We start from the raw sequence: 21,308 nt of genomic DNA on the forward strand, positions 1-21,308 counted from the left end.
ATATTAGCAGTTAAACAAAAGCACTTCTTGTTCAGTTTAATTAATGTATATCCTGCCTTTCCAAACCACAGTTCACTGTAAGCTTCCTGCTTTGACTGGTCACATTGCCAAGAAAGGAGGGGGCTGCAGGTGTGAGCAAAAGGCTCATTTACATCACAGCTTGTTAAGCTGAGATATGATCATCCAAACAGGGCCAAAGTCACTTACTTTGAGAGCTCTGTGATCCAATCCTGGGGATACAGTTGCTTGCTGAACATTATCTAATATGCCAAAGACAACAGAATATAGTTTAAAATAACAATGACATTGAAGGAGGGGGGTTTATACTGAAAATGTGTGGCATGCAAAAGCCCTGGTCATAAACTGAAGCAAATCATCTGCAGCAAGGTAATTCTCAGTGACAGAATAATATGTAAAAGAATATTATTTCATCTTTGCCAGCTGGTTACCAACACATTCCACTGCATTAACTCAAGCGCTCGGTTAAAATGAAACATTTTTTCAGAGCTACTTCTATTATTGCAGCATTGATGAGCAAATGCTGAGACTGTACGCCTTGTGTTGACATTCGGAGATAATTTTATCAGTGAGCGATTCATAGAACACTGGTGTACTCTTAAGTCAACAAACTGATTCTTGCATGGGTAAGTAGTCTACAAATTTTTCTCTGGAGCCAATTAGCTTACCTGCAAATTCATTCATCCAAGAGGTTTTTATATAATTATATTTCTAAACCATATATCATCATCTAGCATATGTTCTTAAAACATTACCTTTGGGCTGTAGGTTGCTATTTAAGTCTTGCTGCTCTTTATCACTCCTGGTATCATTAAAGACCAAAACTGATTCTGTTCTAATAGTGCCATGTTTAATTTCTGGCTGACGTGGAGATTGCTGGGCGCATGACTGCGGTGAACCTTGATCTGGGCAATCCTCATATACAACTTCTTCCAGCCAAGGGAAGCAAATAACTGCAATGTACCAATGAGACCTGGAAAGGAAGAAAAAGTCAGTATCTGATACTTTAAAAAAAGAAAGGGGGGGGGGGGAATTGGAACTACGATTGCCTTTTCCCACTGTGATATCCATTAAGATCTGATAACTATGCTCAATACAATCAAAAGAGTGCTTCCCTCTTTCTGCATCGTGCCTAAATAAAAATTAAATTACAATAGAGGATGCATGCAGACATTAAACAATTTCAGGCTTTATAATCACTTTTAGAAACACCTACCCAAGCTCTAGATATCAACTGCACATACACCAAGTATGTAGACCATTTCTATTTTAAATCTGTAAGCAACATCATAATTCTCCCTAATAGCAAACTTGGGCAACTGAGTGCTTATCAGTTTGGAAACGAAACAGTTATAGGCTTCTATATACACAGGCAACTCTGAGTATGCAGAGTATAAATACAAGCTAAATGTTCTGCAACTGAAGTTACAAGTTGAGAAAAGACTTAGATTTCAATTAATGCAGCAAACTTACTCTTCATTCACAGGCACAAAAATGTAGTCTTTACTAAAAATGTTTACATGTCGAGTCCATCTTTTTACTCTTCCGTGTCTTCTTTGTGCTATCCTGTGTGGATAACAAACCAGTTAATTCTGTCTGTCAGAACTAGAAGAAGCATTTTCTTCAGTCCCTCCAAATCCAGCAAAGGAGGATATAAATTGTTCATATTGATCCTTAATATGCAAAATAGGCAAATCAATTATAGAGTATTAGCTGGCCCACGCCAGGTATTAGGAAACTCCTTTTTCCAGAAGGATATGACTGCAAGGCAGACCAGAAAACACTGAAAGATAACTTACGAAAGATTTGGGTTTTCTTCAGTGCTTGCCTCTGTCCTTGTCAGGCACTTATAGAAGAAGCTGCTAAATATATGGGACCGCTCAGCAAGTTCTTTGGGGGCTTTTTCCAACAACAGATACCTACCAAAAATGCAAAAGATGTGCAAATATTATGCATGTGGAAATTTATCTTGTATTCATTCATGTACAAAGGCAGGGGTGAAAATGAGTCTCCCCACGGGCGTTAGCACCACGTAACCAGAGTGGAACATATTATATACCATACTTATTTTACTCTACTACACTTACTTAAGGTAAAAGTCAATGATCACATCATTGAGGAATTCTCCATACTCTAAACACTCCAAATCTTCTCTTGTGACACCCAGTCCCCCTTTGGCAGGTGGAGGAGGGTAAACGATCAAGCTAGAAAGCAAAAGAGACATTAAATACCTTCTGATAATTCAATGAAAAGCAGATCAAGTTCTTATTAAGTTATAACGAATGACAGGAGAGTACAACAAGCTGTTTGATCATTTATCTATAAAGGTGGACAAGAGATAAATGGCTCTGTTCACAAGTAACACCAAGCTAAGCCATAACATAGCATGTGCTAAGCCATAGAAGAAATCTTGGCTATACCTCATGCTTTGTCTGGGGATAAAACCATGAACAAAGGTTTGGATGACACAGCTTAGCTCACAGCAGCACCACGGCAACAGGCCACAGGAGCAAAGCAGCCACAATCACCTCTCTGGGAGCCCATGTATTCATGCTAAGCCACTGCTTAGTGGGTGTTTCCCTATATAATTTCCTTCTGGACATGTCAGTATCATGTAACCAACCATACATACTTCCGAACGGGTCCAGTCGCTCGCAACTCTTTCCACTCATTCTTCTGCACGGAAGTGATGGAAAAGGAATAATGACCATTATTTGGCTGCTGCAGTAGCATGTAACTGGGCTTGTTGAGGCTTGGTTTTGATTCCTGCCAGAGAGAAAGGCAAAACCATCTTTCTTTGTCCTTGTTAAAGGCTCCAATAAGGATAAGAAAGTTGCAAGTAGGTCAGCTGAAACTTGAAAGTTGGCTTCAAGAAATCACATATGGCGACTTAAAATACACTTTCCCCCCTCACTAAATCTGTTATTTGGCATGTAAGATATAGGAGATCGTCAATTCAGAATAGAAATCTCCTTAGAAAACTGTTTCTCCTGCGTATAGGGACAACTTCTACACAGAAAAGACCTTCTCCTTCAGCACCTTGAAATGTTACCCTATTCCTACTGAAGTATATTCAACATAGAATTATTACAAGAGCAATATCAGACAGAGTTAGAATATGTTCCATTAAATACATATTCAAGGGACAGGTTCTAAACTAATGGCTGCGTTCTAAGTGCCTACTTGTTACATAAAAGCTGATTCCAGTCAAACAAAATTTTTACACAAAGACTGAGAAACCCCATAAGGATATAGTTTCTTGCCTTTACATGGCACTTCCTCTTGGGAATGTTTTATAAAGGTTGCTGCCTTGACCAGCCACCCAATGGAGATGGTTATCATCATCAATTTACAGAAAATGGAACAGAGGTGCACAAGGATGAACTGCCAAGTGTTTGGGCCCCAAACAGCTTGCATAGAAGCTGTGGGTACTTCGTACTGCGGAAAACCTGGCCTCTAGAGACATGCCTGGGGACAAAGAGTCTGTGTTAGAGATAAAAGCATAGTTGGGAGTTCCTAGTGCCCAGCATCACGTTCAAATGAAACCAATGTCCAGATATCTCATTGACTGGAATATGCCACCCCTAAACAAATGATATAATCCATAAAAATACTTTTATTGCATACATTTCTCTCAATAATATATTGGGACCAGTTAATTATGTGAGTACACCACACCAAGTTACACTAACTTCCCTTGTTCCTGGTCAATGTGAAATTTTATTTGGCTGCTGCAGTGACCAGCTGAGAAATCTAACCCCTGCTCTCTCTCTCCTGATACTGGAAGCAGAAGATGGTCTGCAACAGGGAGGCAGGGAGGATGATATAGGTATTGGTCTCTAGGAGCTGACGTCAAGGGAGCGAGCTATGGATGTTTATCTCACTTTGATTATGATGAACTCCACATAGGGGAACCCTTGAATTGCCAACAAGCAAGAATGAGGGCTCTCTCTTTAAATCAGCTCTAGACCCAGGAACTAATCCTATAACTCTGAAAAAATATGAATGCCCCAAGGCCAGTGAGACCCTCACATTTTGCACAATATAGAAGTGAATGGTAAAATAGAGCAGGGAAGTGGCCATTGCCCATATAGGGAGTTGCTGGAGATGAGAAGAACACATAAATGCAAAGCTTGGCAACCCAGAAGTGCAGAAGTGGCTTAGAAGATACCCTAGTAGCTGGAAGATAAAACAGCGGCTGGTGGCAAAGGAGGTGCTGGTGGCATCCTGGACAGGAAAGGGAGGGAGAGAGCATCCAGGAAGGACTAACAAGAGTAAGGGAGTGAATGAAAGAAGCTCTCCAAGCAAGCATCTGAGTTGGCGAGAGGAAAAGAAGCCTGGCACTATAGGAGAGAAGGAAGTGATGCTAAAGAAAGAGGTGGATTTGCCCTGCCAGACCTTAAACTTTATTATGAATCAGCTGCTTTTTGCTGGCTGAGAGAATGGCTGCTTCTTGAAAACACTGATGTGTTGGACCTAGAAGGTTTCAATAATGTATTTGGTTTGCATGCATACTTGTGGTACGATAAGGTAAAAGCACATAAAGCGTTTAAAAATCATATTGTTAGAAAAGCACTGTTTAATGTCTGGATAAGAAATAAGGATTTGTTAGAAAAGAAAACCCCAAGATGGTTGTCACCAATGGAAGCGAAGGCACAGAAAAAACTCAATATGGAGGCCAAATGGCCGAAATATTGGGAAATTCTGGAACAAGATGGAGACAGATTAAAATTGCAGAGCTTTGAAAAATTGAAAAACAGAGTGCGAGATTGGCTCCATTATTATCAAATAATGGAGGCATACAATATGGACAAAAAAGTTGGCTTCCAGGTGGAAAAATCAAAATTGGAAACAGAATTGTTAGAACCAAAAATTAAGAATTTGTCAAGAATTTTTAACTTGCTGTTGAAATGGAACACTCAGGATGAAATGGTGAAATCAGCTATGATTGAATGGGCACAAGATGTTGGACATAACATAATGATGGCTGACTGGGAACAGTTATGGACCACAGGTATGAAATTCACGGCATGTAATGCCCTAAGAGAAAATTTAATGAAAATGATTTATAGGTGGTACATGACACCAGCCAAGCTTGCAAAAATTTACCATTTGCCCGACAATAAATGTTGGAAATGTAATGAGACTGAAGGTACATTCTTTCACCTTTGGTGGACATGCCCAAGGATTAAGACATTCTGGGAAATGATTTATAACGAAATGAAAAAGGTATTTAAATATACCTTCCTGAAGAAACCAGAGGCCTTTCTCCTGGGCATGGTCAGCCAATTGGTGCCAAAGAAGGATAGAATTTTTTTTATGTATGCAACTACAGCAGCAAGAATACTCATCGCGAAATATTGGAAGACACAAGATTTACCCACCCGGGAAGAATGGCAGATGAAGTTGATGGACTATATGGAATTGGCGGAAATGACTGGCAGAATCCGAGACCAGGGAGAAGAGTTGGTGGAAGAAGATTGGAAAAAATGTAAAGATTATTTACAGAAATACTGTAAAATTAATGAATGTTAGAAAAATGTTGGAATGAAGTTATATGGCTTTAGTAGAAATGTTATAAGGAATTAAGTATAAATAGATTAATAGAAAATTAAAGGGAAAAATAAGGTTAAAATGTGTTAAGATAATTATAGGATAGAAAACAGAGGAAGATGGAAAGGAATTGCTGAAACAATTAACAGAAGTGGAATACAAAAAGGGAGGTGTGAGGAGGTCACTGAAATAAGTGAATGAAAGATAAGATATTGAAACTGTTTGGTTAGTTTAATGTGTTAGTGTTTTGTATTGGTTTTTGTATTGTATTGTATATTTTTTTTTGTAATGTTTAAATTGTTGGAAAAGTAATAAATATTATTAAAAAAAAAAAAAAAGGGAGTGAGTTGGCGTGCGAATGCTTGAGAGAATAGGGCTGGGGAAATGACAGAGCAAATGGAGGGGGAGGACAGGACAAATGAGTGGGGGGAGTAGAGGAAAGACGAAGGATGCAATGAAGCACCTGCAGCTCAAAGGAATGGCTAATGAGAAAGTTTGGTAGATTCTGCCTAGAAGGAAATCTGTAGAGAGGTAACACAGTCAGGTCTGTTGTTTTGTCTCACCGGTGGCAAGTCAAGGGAACATCAACAAAACAGTGCAATTACGGAAGAACGTACAGGGTATGCTGGATGGGAACACCCCTGACTCTAAACTGATTAATGTGTCTGAGCATAGTAAGAGCTCTGAACTGGTGCTCTGAAGATATATGGGTGCCTAGGTATAGAAGGCAGGGGAGGGTTAAAGGCTTTATAGCAATAGTAAAGGCTTCATAATATGTAATAATATATGACAATTCTATATGGTCTAGTGGAGATTCCTGCAGGCCCGTGCAGAGGGTGGGGGGTGGCAGTCAGGTACACTTGCCCCGGGCCTCTGAGGGATCAGCCAGCTGGGCGGGGCGGGGCGGCTCCACAAGGACCGGCTGCTTTTTTGTTTGGGTTTATAACTTTAACAAGACTCCTACCCAAGGCCTCAGATGAGCTCTGTATGGGCCTGGATTCCTGCACTGCAGTGTGGTTCTAGAATCAGCGGTTCTCAACCTGTGGGTCCCCAGATGTTGTTGGACTACAACTCCCATCATCCCTGATCTCTGGCCTTGCTAGCTAGGGATGATGGGAGTTGTAGTCCTACAACATCTGGGACCCACAGGTTGAGAACCACTGGACTAGATGATCCTGAGGGTCCCTTCCAACTCTACAATTCTGTCATTTGTGGGTGGGGGGCATGCATGAGGCTGCAGTGGGGAGGAGAGGATGATGAAGTCTTCTCAAGCGTTTCTGGATTCCACTCTCAGTCTTTCAAGGTGCCGCAAGATTCTGTTGTTTCTACTGCAGAAGACTTAACACAGCTACACCTCTGGAAAGTGTTAAAATTAATGGTAAAGGTTCTGAGTTTTAAATGCACAGTGTTCCCTCCAGGAAACTGTTATTTTCCTTCCCAGCTCTGGTAACTCCAAATAAATCATTTGAGAATAACTGATTTACCCGAGGGGGTGGTTCCATCAGAACTGAAGTGCTGTCCTTCTGTAAGTGCTGCTGGGATGCTTCATAGCACTGATCAAGGAAGGCATTTTCCTCACGTGGGATTTCTTTAAGAAACTCAACAGCGTCCTCCCACAGTAAGTAGTCACAGAGGTCTGGAGAGGCATTCTTCTTGCTCACTTCCACAATTATTTTTTTCAGAATGACCTGATCATCTTCTGTGAGCAGCTGAGGCAGCTTAATAAAAATAAACTCAACACTCTTAGCTGTAAGAAATGAAAAAGCAATGTGTTAGCAGCGACTTACAGGAAGCACTATGGAGCTGCAATTATTCACTTATCTATGCAATTCAGTCAGTAGCTTAGGCAGAAGGCAGAGCAGAAATAATACAAAACAAGTCTATGAGACAAAATCTAATTAATTTAAAGGTGTGCCCACTTTCCCTCTTCACAAAAATGAGTCGATCAAAGCAGCTTACAAACAGAAGTGCAAACATGACAACAACAACATATTGCGATGTCTCTGTAAACTGTTATCTTCCACTGAGACAGTAGATTTAAAATATTTTCTTTCTTTGCTTATTGATCTGTTTAATACTGCTCTCAGTGTGGGGAAACAACAACAAAAATTAAGAAAAGAACAGAAAGTAGAAAACTGAAAATATACAAGTACCAGAAGCAAACAGGACATAAAAGCATTGCAGGTGAAAAAGAAGAGCAACCAAGTGACATTTAAGAAGTTCTGAGAGCATAAAAAGATATCAGCCTGATGCACAATGGTTACTGCTAGGAGGCCATCCACAAATAGGGCAGTACAGCTGGTTGCCATCAGTTGCCACCTACTGAACTTGGGCTCGGTGGTGATGGTGATGGGGTTGCTCTCCCAACACTGTAGCTTACACGGATGGGAAGTGTGAGTAGGGGTGTCAAGGTGGGGGCTGTGCACTTCAGCATGACTCTTTGCTCCCATGGAGGACCTGGTTCACACTGGAAGCTGCCTACAGGTGACTCCCCAATTATTTGGGGGTTACGTTCCGGTGCTCCGCAAGTGTTAAGGGAAAAGCACCCCCTAAGCACCATTTAAATGCTCTCTCTGCGGCTCTCCAATCCAGATCAAAAATACTGTACCGAAAATACCCACAACTGGAATAGAAGCTATGGGACCAGCTGGAGGCTGCACAGAGAAGCAATGGCAGTGGCTGCTGTGCCACCATGCACATCAGCTATTAGACGGGGAGCCTGAGCAGCCGAACAAAGCCCCACTGCACCTCCAGTCCCTTCTCCGCTCTCACCAACATCCTCTTCGGGCTCACAAGCCACAAGGACTCTCCAGCTCTCTCCCTCCATTTCTGGCTATGAATCAAATTATTTAATTATTTCCCAACTACCTTGCTTGTTTAATATAAGCGTTCCAATTTGTTTTTCAATCTGCTCCACATAATCTGATGACAGCCAAAGAAAAAAGGTATTGCAGTTCCTTGAAGTTGAAGAATCTTTATTCATCCACAGCCCGAACTTTCTTAAGTGCACAGAATCCACAGACAGTTCAATCTTCTTATGAGCCACTGCAGGGAACAGAATTTGAAATACACAAGATGATATACAGGATTGACTTGCACCAGCAACCACAGCTTCACATTACCGTTTTTCAAGGAAATAATCACTAAGCAAGATGCAAAACCATGATTCTCAAGAACATGAAATCATTTCTGAAAAATGTGAACAGTCATTCATTCAAAACTTGTCACGCTTCTGGTATATCAGATATCCTAAGCTTGACTCATTATCTCTAGCAGTCAACACTTCTTTCCAAAACAACCTATTATGTGAAATTGAAGGGAGCCTGACTTATACCAGGTCAATTTCTTTGTCCATTTAATTCAGTACTGTCTATTCCAACTGGAAGCAGTTTACAAGGGTCTTTAAGGCAGAGTTCTTATAGTTGTTTGCTATCATCTTTTTAAAACTGGAGATGTCAGAGACTGAACCTGGGGTACTCTACTACTCTTTTTGATGGAATTGTGTGTTGTATTAAAAATTGCCATCCTGCCCCAATACATGTAAATATTAGACACTTCTGAAAAAGTTGAGGGGGTATTAGACATTATTATTATTATCAGCAATAGGCAATGCCCTGGCTCCTGCCCAAGACTAAACCCACTGGTGTGTTTACTTGTAAGTAATGAAGTGAACATTTATTACAGCAGTCTAACAGTACAAATTCAGTGGTCAGCAAAGAGCAGAATCTAGTCCAGGTGTTTCTGCAAGGCAAAGGAATAGCAACAATAGAGGCCAACAGGAAGGGCCAAAGTTCAGGAGTCCAAGATTTTCATTAAGTTGCAAGACTGGATGGGAGCTGTGAAGTTGTTCCAACTAGTTCCTCTGCTGGCCTGCCTAGCTGTTAAGCAAAGCTTGACAACTTGCAAGAATCCCTATGTCTGTAGGAATTCCTGAACTGAAGCCAGGAACCTCTTCCAGGGGGACAAGACTCCAATCTTCTCTTGAAGCACCATCTCTCCGCAAGAGGGATCGCTGGGCAAGCCTCCTCCTCTGAACTCTCCCACTCTGTCCCAGCTTATTGTGCCTCTGAACCCTGTTCATCGTCCACAGGCTGGGAAGGGGCAGCCCCTGGGACTCCCACCATGTCAGTTGGGGGTTAATTGGTGGCCGGGGGCGTTATCAAGAAGGCTGTGCAGTACAGTCTCACTCTCCTTTCCTCATATTCCGAGCTCTTGTCCTCACTCCTAGTCTAGGAACCGTGACATTCAACACTGTAAAAACATAGCTTACTTCAATCTTCTAAACATAACTGTTATTTATATAAATGGCTGACCAAACTGCAATAAAATATCATAGAGCCTTACCTTCAAATGGGATCTGAATGTAGCTGACGGTAAACTTAAAAAGAAAAGAGAGAAAAAAAGTATTTTCAACAGTACTGTTTGGAAACACATTCTGCTAATACATTAGAAATTAAATCAGAGGAAAGTGAATAAGTGAGTGTTTTGACCAAACTTTATGTTGCAAATTTTGAATCTAAAATTAACACTTGCCTGGCAATCTGAAGGGCATTCACCTCACAGTATGTTCTACTCAAAAGGTGAACATTTAATAAACTTATTTTTAAGGTAAATAGCAGCATCCCCACTTCGTGCCACAAACACTTTTTTAAACTGAGGGACTTTCAAAATAAGATCGCATTAACATACAATGAAGCAAGCTAATGTATAACACTTAGGCTGAAGTTTTTGCACCTTTTTTTTCAGCATGTCTACATCTCACTACATCTCAGCAGGATATATATACTTGTAATTGAAGGCTGGATGCTGGCCAGAGACAAAGCTCATGAGCCAAAGAGCTGCTTAGGCACACATTAGGGGCTACTATTGGAAGCTCAGTGGAATCTTTTCACTTTTTTCCTTTGGATAGCAGACTCCAGTGCTATATTCAAAAAATTATTCTGATGCCTTCTGCCCCCAGTTTCTGGCTCAGAATGAGGGGAGGCTGTTGTTCAAGAAAGGCAAGTTCAAGAACTTTATGGAAAAGCTCCCGACCGCCATGGGTCAGTAGCAGCAAACTTACTCTGGCACAACCTGTTGCTTTTCCTTTATATTTTCCAATATAAATTATTTCAAAATTTATATCTAAGGCAAGACCCATCTGATCGCCGAAGGTGCTATGATCTGCAGAGGAGCACGGTTTAAGTGGTTCAGCTGAAACCTATAAAATAAACAACACACACATGTTGAGGCTGTCTCCTCTCCCCTCTCCTCCAAATTTCAAACTTGTAAGAATGGTTGTTGTTTTTTAAAGTGGACATTCCATATCCCGTTTTACACGTGTCATGCGTAGATAATGATAACAATCAAGTTTCTACTGCTTGAAGCAAATGATAAGGTACCATACTGAATGTACCAGGCTGATAATGTACTGAATCCCTGGTAATCATTTTTTGCCACATGGTGGTGCCATTTATGCAGCTATTACCAAAGGAATAGAATTCACTGTGAGGCCATAATTCTAAGAGCTTCGAGAAGTAAGCTTCACTGAAAATTTGGTTAGAAGTGGTGTGCACTATCCTTTTGATATCTATGGGGGTGACCAGGTCATACAGGAGTGATACATGATATGGCTTCTAGCATGATAAAGGGAGGGAAAAGCTCCTCTAGAGCTGATTGTTTACCTGTTCTGTTTCACCTTCAGCTGCAACCTGTGATAGCTGCCCTTCTGACAAAGGTAACACAGCTTCTTGTTCCGTTTCCTTCTTCTCAAGTTTGAGGCTTTTCTCAGTCTGCAGGTCTCTCTCTGGATCTTCTGTCTCTGCGTGTCCCTCTTCTTCATCGCTAGAAAGCACAACTAAAGCAAAATGAAAGTGGTGTAAGGTTCTAACTCCAAGTGACTGGAAACAAGGGAAGGGAGTTACAGTTACATACTTGGTTCAGCCGAATCAGCCGACTTTTTATTCCTTTCAGATCTATTCAATGGCTCTTTGGGAGGTAGAGTTGTATTCGCTTTCTTCTTCTGAGCAGAGCTGAGGAGTGGGGAAACCTGCTCATCCTTGCTGGTGACAGAAGGGTGCTTTCTCTTGGGAGAAGAGTAGGACCATTTCCCCCCTGGACAGTGAGCAGCAGTGTTCTCATTACTGCTGGCAAATGCTTCACTACAGTCCGTTTCCAATGGTTGGGGAATATTTTCCTGCTGAGGGCTATGCGTATGACTCTGGCAATTCTCACCTGAGCTCCTGCAGCCAGGTGACTGAATTGGTTCTGTTCTCTGTTCTTTCTGCAAAATTAAAATGAAATGAAAAATTCAGGATGACTCTGGGCAGTAAAAGTGAAGTTTCTTCACACGTGGAAATTTACGAATAAGCTTTCAATTAAGCCCACTGCTGCGTGAACTCAAAGGAACAGTGGGAAGAACCCGATTAAGGTTAGGAGTGGGAAAAGTTGCACGGAAGCTCCTGAGCCTCAGATTGCCTCGAATGAGACCATGGAGACAGTTACTACTACAGGCCTCCCAGCTGTTCTCCTCCTCATAAAATTATGTATCTCCTTCCTGCAAAACCTGCCACTCTCATGCAGTAAACCCGGACCGCTATGGGAGGAACACGAGCTCCACCAGAGGCGGGAAGCTCAGAAACCTCTAGATCTCAACATGGCCTTGAGCCTAGAGACCTCTGGAAAATCTAGATTCTTCTAAACCTTTTCAGCCCCATTTTTGAGTGCAAAGCTTTTCACATAAGACTCGAAAACAGATTGCCTTGCTTATGTATCTGAGCTTTTTTATTTTCAGAGTTTGGTACAAACACTATAGGGATTTATATCTGACTATATACTGACGTATGTATGCATTAAATGTAAAATGACTTATATGCCACTGGCACAATTTCTCAATCTTTACTGCTACCAAAACATGCAAAAGTTACTTACACTTGGTAGTGGTGATTTTGGTGAGGAATATATGTTCCACTGATTTGAGAAAACATCACTCCTTCTTTTTCTGCTCTCATTGTTTTGAAAGGTTGCTTCCCTCAAACCAGGAAAGAAATTCTTGGAATCTTTTCTTGTTTTCTCCGGCCAATCTCTTTCTTTATTCTTTATGTTACAGTCTTTTTTAAAAATAAAGGAATTAGCAAATGAATATACTCTTAGCCATGCATGCTTGTTTTACTGCTTTAGACATAAGTAGAAAACCTTACATTAAAGGGGATATTAACAGGGCAACCCTATGCATGTTGCTCAGAGATAAGACTTACTGTGTTTGCTAAGCCTTGATAAGACTGGAGTCCAAACTTTTTTGCAACCTCACATGTTCCAAGTTGAATTCTGACTCTGGAAACTATTCCTCCCTCTCTTCATATATATGTTCTATATGTTTCACAATCATGGTAAGAAATATTTAATACTTGCCTTGTTCCTCTAAAAAAAGCACTTTTATTCCTTATTGAAGAATCTAAGAATCTGAAATAATTGGCACTTTCTATATTCAGTTATTCAACATATTGGAACTACCACTCATTCATATATACAGGAAAAAGATATCCATGCTATATCATTCATTAACTGAATTTATGAAGGAGTAGTTTACTGTGCTAAACATTAGGGCAACCTTGAATTTCCAAGACCCTAACCCTAAACTCGTTACACAGAAATATGTATCATCAAGTTAAATGGAATTAGCATCCTTACAAAATTTGCATTAAGGCACAAAACACATTTCCTGCCCTGTAATCTGTCGAATTTATTTCAAGGCTGAAATGATCAAAGAGCGTGGATTTCTATTTTGTGGAGATAAGAAAACTTTCATAAACTGTACTGCATAAAGTTTCAGAGATGGAGAACCATGTCTTAGTTTGGATGAAGGAGAACCCTATCTCAGCAAACCCGATTAGTTCAAATGCCATATCCAAATATTAAAATATATTACATAATTTCTAAAATACTAACCTTCTAGAATCACGTCACATCTTTTTAAAGGCAAAAAAGTGCTATGAGTTTCTGCATCTTTATATGGTTTCTGGTCATTTGGCCTTCGTTGAGATGTCCCATGCCTGTGGAAAAAAATACACCAAAATATTAATCACCCATATGTTTTCAAGAACAATGAGTACTGTTTAGGTATATTTCACGATGCTACAACTGCTTACCTGGTTTATAACCTTCACAATGGTCACTAAAAATAAAACCAATTCATGCTCCTTCAAACAGATCTCAACAAGACTCATAGTCCATCTCTGACAAATAATCTTAGTCTAAGCCCTTTTGTCACGTCATATCTGTGACAATGTATGGTTTCAAGTTAGGCTCACTCTGTCCCTCCTTCCTTCTGTACTATAAGAAGGGAGGAAAAGGAAGGTTGGGGAAAAGAAACATGTTCTATTTCCCCTCATATATGTAATCAGAAATATGTTTACATACACAGGGGCTGCAATCCTACCTTCCTAAATGCACTTAATAGGACGTAAGCCCTACTGCAAACAATGGAACTTACTTCTGGGTAAAACCATGTACAAGATTGTGCTGTTATTAAACAAGTTAACTAGACTTATGTATCAAGTAATGGGTGTTACAAGCAGGCATATTAAAAAATACAAATATAATAAATTGCTATTGATTTAGCATATCAATCAGAAAGAAGCCAGCAGACAATCTCACTATATTTTCACTGCTTTAGCAAATTAAAGGAATATAAATGAGATCTATCTATCTATCTATCCCCATCTTCTGTGATTATATTTCCATTAGCAGTAACAACTAGTTGGACATATCCAATCCTGCTTTTCCACTTGCACAGCAGACTTCTGCTTGCAGAATGGAACTTTCTCTTCTCCTCCTCTACAGCCCCTCGAACCCTCACAATCTGCTTCAGAGGGACCCCGCAGAGCAGATTCTGAGGGTGAGCAGGGAGAGAAGACATTCTGTTGTGTGAGTGTTAGACCCGCATGCACAGCGTTAGACACAGCCCACAGAAAAATAAATACAGAAATCAACAGACACTGTTCAAGGATAACAATTTTACTATTAATATACCGTATTTTTCGCTCCATAAGACGCACTTTTTCCCTCTTAAAATCTAAGGGGAAATGTCTGTGCGTCTTATGGAGCGAATGTGTGGTCCCTGGGGCTGGGGGGGACCCAGGCTTCCCCCGCCAGCCCCACAAGCTCGGGGAGCAGCAGGAAGGCTGGCGCAGGCTTTCCGCTGCTCCCCGACCTACTCTTTGGGGCTGGCGGGGGAAAGCCGGGCTTCCCCCCGCCAGCCCCAAAGAGCAGGTTGAAAGGAACCTGAAGCCTCCGGAGAGCAGCGGGAACTCTTAAAGTACTTTGAGACTTCCATTTGACTGAGAAAGTAATGTATAGTCGTACCTCCGCTTACGTATCCCTCTGGATACATAAACTTTGGGATGTGAACGCAGCAAACCCAAAAGCATTTTTCCAGGTTTCACCACCCCGCACGAATGCACAGAAGCAGTAAACCATGCCGCGTGTATGCACAGAAGTGGTCCTCCAGTTGCAAATTCCTTGGGATGCGGCCAGACCTCCAGAACGGATGCCATTCAAGACCAGAGGTACCTTGTACCCATAAATGTCTGTTTGGCCAGTTAGAACAAAACCCCTCACCTTTCCTAACCATCCTTTTACAGATTGTGTTTTCTGTAACCTCCGTTCTTCAGCATACAGTGTTCTGTTGCTCAAGGCAGCGTACGTAGTTCTCCCCCCTCGCCCCACAAGAACCCTGTCAGGTAGGTTAGCCTGAGAGGCAGTGACTGGCCCAAGATCACCCAGTGAGCTTTGTGGCCACCTGGGATTTTAAACCCAGGTCTCCCACCACACCACATTGGCTCTCATAGTCTTATGTCCAAACCTTATGCCAAGGAAATGAACTCACTGACAAACAACAGCACTTTGAAATGTGGCCAAAAAAAAAATTATTGGCTTTGACTTGCTGGGATATTTTCAGTGAAATAAACGAAAGAAATAGGAAATAATCTGTTATGTTGATTCAACTCAAACACACTGAATTTTGAAAGTTAAACCAAGTGCAAGTATCAAAGACCCAGATTTCCCCTCTATCATATCCAGTATCAGTCTTCACACATTTCGCAAGAGTGTAAAATGCAAAAACTACTGCTAAAGTAATTTTTGAAGTTGGTTACTTGTACAGTGGTACCTCGGGTTAAGAACTTAATTCATTCCAGAGATCCGTTCTTAACCTGAAACTGTTCTTAACCTGAAGCACCACTTTAGCTAATCGGGCCTCCCGCTGCCGCTGCACCGCCGCTGCACGATTTCTGTTCTCATCCTGAAGCAAAGTTCTTAACCCGAGGTACTTTTTCTGGGTTAGCGGAGTCTGTAACCTGAAGCGTCTGTAACCCGAGGTACCACTGTACTTACTCCCTATAAAGCTTAATCTGTTGGTTTTCAATACCCAGAAATCCCCCATGTCAAGCAATCACATACAAATATTTCAAGCCCAAGTGCTATATACAGGCATACTTCATTTTGCTGTGCTCGGCAGATATTGCTCCTCACGAGGATGCGGGTGCAGCTGCAGGCAGCCAAGCCCCAACTGCCCCTCATCTGGCCACTGAAGTGCAGCTGGCTAGGGCTGCAGCTGGGTTTTCCCCCTCCTGCCCCTTCAGCCAGGGGGGCCTGGCTTAATAGACCACATTATAGTGTAAACATAACTATATGCACTGGGAAACAGTATAAATGGTGTGACTCCCTTTATTGCAGCATTTGCTTGATTGCAGTGGTCTGGAACTGAACCCGGAATATCTCTGAGGTACGCCTGTATTCTGAAGACGCAATAACAAATACTGTCTGTTCCCTCTATTATTGTTTGTCCCCCCTTCTGTTTTCTAGTAAAAGAAATGAAGAAATGCCAAACAACCCATACTGAGTTTGAGTGTTTCTGCTTCAAAGTAAACCATATTTTTCCTCCATCTTAAAATAACTGCTGGCTTGTCACATACTATGTCATAAACTTATGGATTTCCAGTACCCCACCCTTCCATAGTCCAGATGGCTTACAAAAACCAAACGTACAGTTAGTGTAACATTATTGAAATAAGCAAAGCAAAGCAGAATCGGAAGCAGCAGTAGCTGCAAATTAATCTAGTACCCCACAAAAAGTCTGCTGAAATAAGTGCGTCTTTGCCACCTGGGATGGAAGCTCCCTTGGAAAGTTGTCCTAAATTCTGAACACCACTACAGAGCAGACCGTCTGATGTACAAACTCATCACACATCTGACAACAGAGGAACCTGAAGAAAGGCCTCTTAAAGTGGCCCATATGAGCCGCCATCTTCTTTTGGAGGAAGGGAGAGAGGACTCTTAAGAAAACTGTTTACAACTTTCAAGGGCAAAGCTAGCACCTTGAATAAAGGTTGCAAACAGATAGCCAGCTTAGATAAAACATGATTGTGGTAATGTGCTCCAATTTACCAGTTCCAGTCAGCATCCTAGCAGTCACATTTTGTACCAAATTCATTGCCACTTCAAAGGCATCCCACATAAAGTGAGGAGGCAAGTAATGGGATTGCAGTGACCCCATCATGTACATCCTTCTGCTGCCCAGCTAATAAGCACAAGGAATAGCTAGAGAGTCCCTCTCTGTTAGAAACTCAGCTATATAAGCACCTGAAACCTAGGCTACGGTTGCCACAACCGATGGTCTAGTCGCCATTTCTTTTTTACAATGGAGCTTATTAACGTTATTATTATTCATTTCATTTTATGCCAGTTTACATTTTAAAGAAAAAAATGGCCAAGTGGTTTACAACACATTAAAATATCAAGTAAAACAATCCAGAATAAAACAGCGACAAGACATCACGGATTGGCTGGCTGGCTGGCAGCAGTGTATTTTGTTGCTGGGGTGCATGTAGCAGCAGAAAACGCTGCTGCGTGCCAGCCAGGTGGTGGTGATGTCAGTCGCAAAACCTGGCAACAAGACATCTTCACTTGGTCACAGTTGGACTCGCGACAATCCCAAAAGGTGCCTGGGGGATTTTGAACACTATCTCTATGGCTAAACAGCTGGGCAGCAGAGGTGGGGGGAATCAGTTGGGAAGAGAGGTCTGAGGGCTGCCCAGAAGTTGACCACTGCTGGAGGTGGGCTGCCCAGATGCACAACTTCTGCACTAGCTTAACACAAAGGGACGAAATGAGTTCCAGGTCTTTAGTATGACAGCTCCAGCATATAGCTACAGTTTTATATTAAGTGCTATGATGGAAAGAGTTGAATTCCAAATACACTATAGCTTCCATCATGCTTTAAAAAGAACCTCTAAGCTTCAAGTTTTATATTTTAGGTAGTATGTAGGGATATTATGCTGGCTTCTGATTTATTTCCATGTTGGCAGACTAAAAATTATGAAAAAATGCTTTCTTCCATCAAAGTCTTTTTGGAGGAATAGAGGTGAAAGGCATTATTCTACAGGTAGTGTTACCTCCATGGCAATCATTGCAAATCATGTCTATGAATGAAAACAAAACATAAGCTTGCACAAAAACAAAGGGTCAAAGTTATTCAAAATCCTACTGATTTCAATTAGTGAATTAAGCATGTGCGTAGCTCTCCAGCTGAAACCAATGGCATTTAAAAGTAATTAACTTTGACCGGATTGTGACCAATGGCGATTACGTACATTCCTGTATGTATTGTTTTCAACCAAATCATAGTTTTAGTGATAAATTAAGGACCAAAAAATAAAAAAATAAAAATCAATAAATTGCTGAATGACATACCTTTTAGGTAAAATACGGCTTTCTTGAGAGCTTATTTTTTGACATGACTCTAGGCTGGCAATGGTTGAGGAGGTCTGTTCATCTGATTGCAACTTGTTAGCATCAGATAGACTAGGATCAGTTAAAAGGTGCCTTTGAATGTATTTTCTTCCTGTTTTCGTCCTCAGAACATCTGTCAAGGTAACTTTGGGTTGCCTGCCATACATATAATAATTAGCATTCTGAAACCCATCAAATGAATGTTTGGTTGAATTATTGTATTGAAACTGTTTAAGTAATCCCAAGTTTTATTAAACATAACTATCAAGACGTTTACAATAAAAGTGAAGAAAAACAGATGATGGCAAATAAGTGAAGGGTCCCAAAGGACAGATTCAGATAAGATCTATCAGAAGAAGTGTTACCGATAATTTTAAGCTCCTGTTGGCATCTTGGCACTGTTTTATTAAATGTCATGCAAAAAATGTAAATCCACTCTCAACAGAAGAAAAAATGATCAACTATAGCAGATCTTACTGTTTAAATAGCTATAAGCTGACAAACTACATATACAAAAATGAATGACGAAACCCTGATTAATTGTGGTCTTTTGCCATCATTTCAGAAGCCACTGGCTGATATTCTTGGATGTGCCAATCATATCTGCTGACACTGAAGAGAAGGAGCAGCAAAAATAGACCTAGAGATGGCTATCTGTTCAAAAGTACAAGACTATTGCAAAATTCTTTTTCAACCAACTTTGTATGCATGAGTAATGGTGCAAACTATGAACATGCTACTGAATATGGCAGGCACTGCCTTCCTATGGTGATGATCCAGGCTAGATCTTTTAAAACTTTATTGTATTATAGTTGATGGCTTCAATTTGTCTACTTTTTTATGTCACTGCATCTTATGTTATGGCCTGCATGCAGGCTTCTGATTTAAAATTCAATTCCTTCTGCATTCTAATGCATCTGTAGCAAATGAAGAGAAGGGAAAAGTGTAGCTTTGCTAATCATCAAGTAGACACTACAGTACTAGGTTTCTTGCTTATTTAAAATATTTGGCTCAAGCCAGGTTCTTACATCTTGCAAGTCACTGACACATAAGTCAACCAGAATACTACAATTCGGGGATGAATGCTTTTTTCTTGATGTTCAGTATAGCTGCACTGAACTATAGGTAAAGTTAAACTATTACCGCTCCACGTGCCTTATCTATCTATCAATCAATTATTTTTCATGCCAAAGGGTATTTTCAATGCAAAACACAGTGTTTGGTTGGGAGGAGTAAAAAAGTCCTATGGGAAAGCCAAGGGGCTCACAAAGGAATGGGCAAGTTGCTATTGGTAACATAATTATGTTTTCATTGCAAAGAGAAGGACTGAGAAAATAGTCCAAAGAAGATTCAGCATGTGCAGGGGTGGGGTGGGGAGGGGAATAGAGGAAAAACTGCAACTCACTCTTTTCTGAGGGGGAGGAAGAGGCAAGAATGAAAATTCATGTCTCCTGCAGATGTTAATGATGCTAAACAAAAGTTAAGCATTACGAGAATAACTCACTATTGGATAATCCAAATAGCCTAGCTAGAATTAGTCCCACTGTTAGAAAGCAACTAGCTGAAGTTTTTACAAGAGACATATGTAGACATATTTAATCTCATTCTAAACAACCCCAAAATGGAAGTCACAAGGGTGCTTCATAATGATGCATTGAAAAGTGAGAAATGGCTAACGTAACAGGGAATACAATAGCATGCAATTTATTTTAATAATATGTAGGCAAAGCTGTATTATGTCTGAGACAGCCAGACTTAACAAAACATACCTTCTAGATATAAAAAGGTTTTGCTGAAGAAGACTTAATATTTCCCGTATCTCTACACTGTCAACAGATGGTGAGGTTTGTTGATCTGACTGCAACTGGACACCATGAGTTATATCAGTTATAAGCTGTGTCTTTATGTATTTTCTTCCTATTTCCGTCTTCAGGACATTCGTCAAGATAACTTTGGGTTGCCTGTCATACATATAATAATAATGATGATGATAAATAAGGTAACTAAAGTCTAAATAAGATACACGAGTTCAACTAAGATTCTTCGGAGGATGTAATAATCCCAACATTGTATTTTCATTTTAGATGCCCTCAGCCAAGAATGTATACTGTATTTTATTTTAGAAAGATGGAAGTAAATGTTCTTTCCACACCTAATCTTTTTACATATTCTTCATTGAAAAAGCTTTGCTTACTATATATTGTGTGCTTGGCCACTGAAGCCTTCTTTAAAGTGAACCTAGTGAATCATGCCTTAAAAGTTTACCAATGCTTGTTTCAGAGGCACCTGCAGTGCACTAATTTATGTCTTCAGAAGTGACAAATGAAAATTAGATGACTTCACTGAAAGATTATGAATGGCAATGTAAAACTCTGCAAAAGCCAAGGTTGGAAATTTTCTGATACAGAATAATCCTAAGGAAGCCAGAGAAATCAGGACTTCAACCTAGAAAGGAAATAGCTGTACTAGAAGAGAACCAGCCAACTCAAAATCCTGGCTAGAAGTGCCTCACAGCTGTGTAATGTCTTCCACTGGGTTCAGAGATGCCAGGAAATTGGAGCAGTCTCTTCTTGTTCCTTCCGAGGTCACTTCAGAAAATCAGCTGGAGTCCAGGACTGTTTAGCAGTGTTGAAATGTCTTTTTTTTAAAAAGAAACTTTAGAACTGTACAAACCAGCAGCTGCTACGCTGGCCAACCATAAACCAAAGAAGAGACATGAACGCTGCACAGAACAATAAAGAGGCTTCCCTGGAGACTATCATGCCTTTATCGCAAACACAGCATGTAAACATGGCCTCAGAGAGATTATATATGGCTGCTCCGGATTCAAGTCTGCACAGAGAAAACTGTCACATGCTAATGTATTCAAGATACTTCTTAGATATTTTCCACAAATGTGTGCCTATATAAAATACAAGCCCAAATAAAGGAAGTTGCATTTACTTTAGTTTACTTAAAGTCACAGCTAC

The 21,308-nt window shown here is 40.6% G+C and overlaps 1 protein-coding gene across 5 annotated transcripts in view; it reads right to left on the reverse strand.

The window, feature by feature from the left end:
* Positions 1–21,308, reverse strand: part of SENP7 (SUMO specific peptidase 7) — a 36,621-nt gene that overhangs the window by 4,796 nt on the left and 10,517 nt on the right. For 3 of the 5 annotated variants that reach the window (XM_081002645.1, XM_081002647.1, XM_081002648.1), the window contains 16 exons: positions 20,109–20,300; positions 18,301–18,495; positions 13,498–13,601; positions 12,481–12,659; positions 11,485–11,833; positions 11,235–11,407; positions 10,634–10,771; positions 9,916–9,949; positions 8,440–8,616; positions 7,056–7,318; positions 2,651–2,784; positions 2,106–2,222; positions 1,818–1,937; positions 1,492–1,584; positions 774–991; positions 208–260 (listed from right to left, as the gene is read on the reverse strand). In XM_081002645.1, the coding sequence (XP_080858771.1) occupies positions 208–260; positions 774–991; positions 1,492–1,584; positions 1,818–1,937; positions 2,106–2,222; positions 2,651–2,784; positions 7,056–7,318; positions 8,440–8,616; positions 9,916–9,949; positions 10,634–10,771; positions 11,235–11,407; positions 11,485–11,833; positions 12,481–12,659; positions 13,498–13,601; positions 18,301–18,495; positions 20,109–20,300 (2,539 nt within the window). The remainder of the gene's footprint in view (positions 1–207; positions 261–773; positions 992–1,491; positions 1,585–1,817; positions 1,938–2,105; positions 2,223–2,650; positions 2,785–7,055; positions 7,319–8,439; positions 8,617–9,915; positions 9,950–10,633; positions 10,772–11,234; positions 11,408–11,484; positions 11,834–12,480; positions 12,660–13,497; positions 13,602–18,300; positions 18,496–20,108; positions 20,301–21,308) is intronic. The other 2 variants (XM_081002646.1, XM_081002649.1) reach the window with 2 other exon arrangements.

Source organism: Podarcis pityusensis (assembly GCF_964106645.2).
Source record: "Podarcis pityusensis genome assembly, chromosome: 4".
In the NCBI taxonomy this organism is placed as follows: Eukaryota; Metazoa; Chordata; class Lepidosauria; order Squamata; family Lacertidae; genus Podarcis; species Podarcis pityusensis.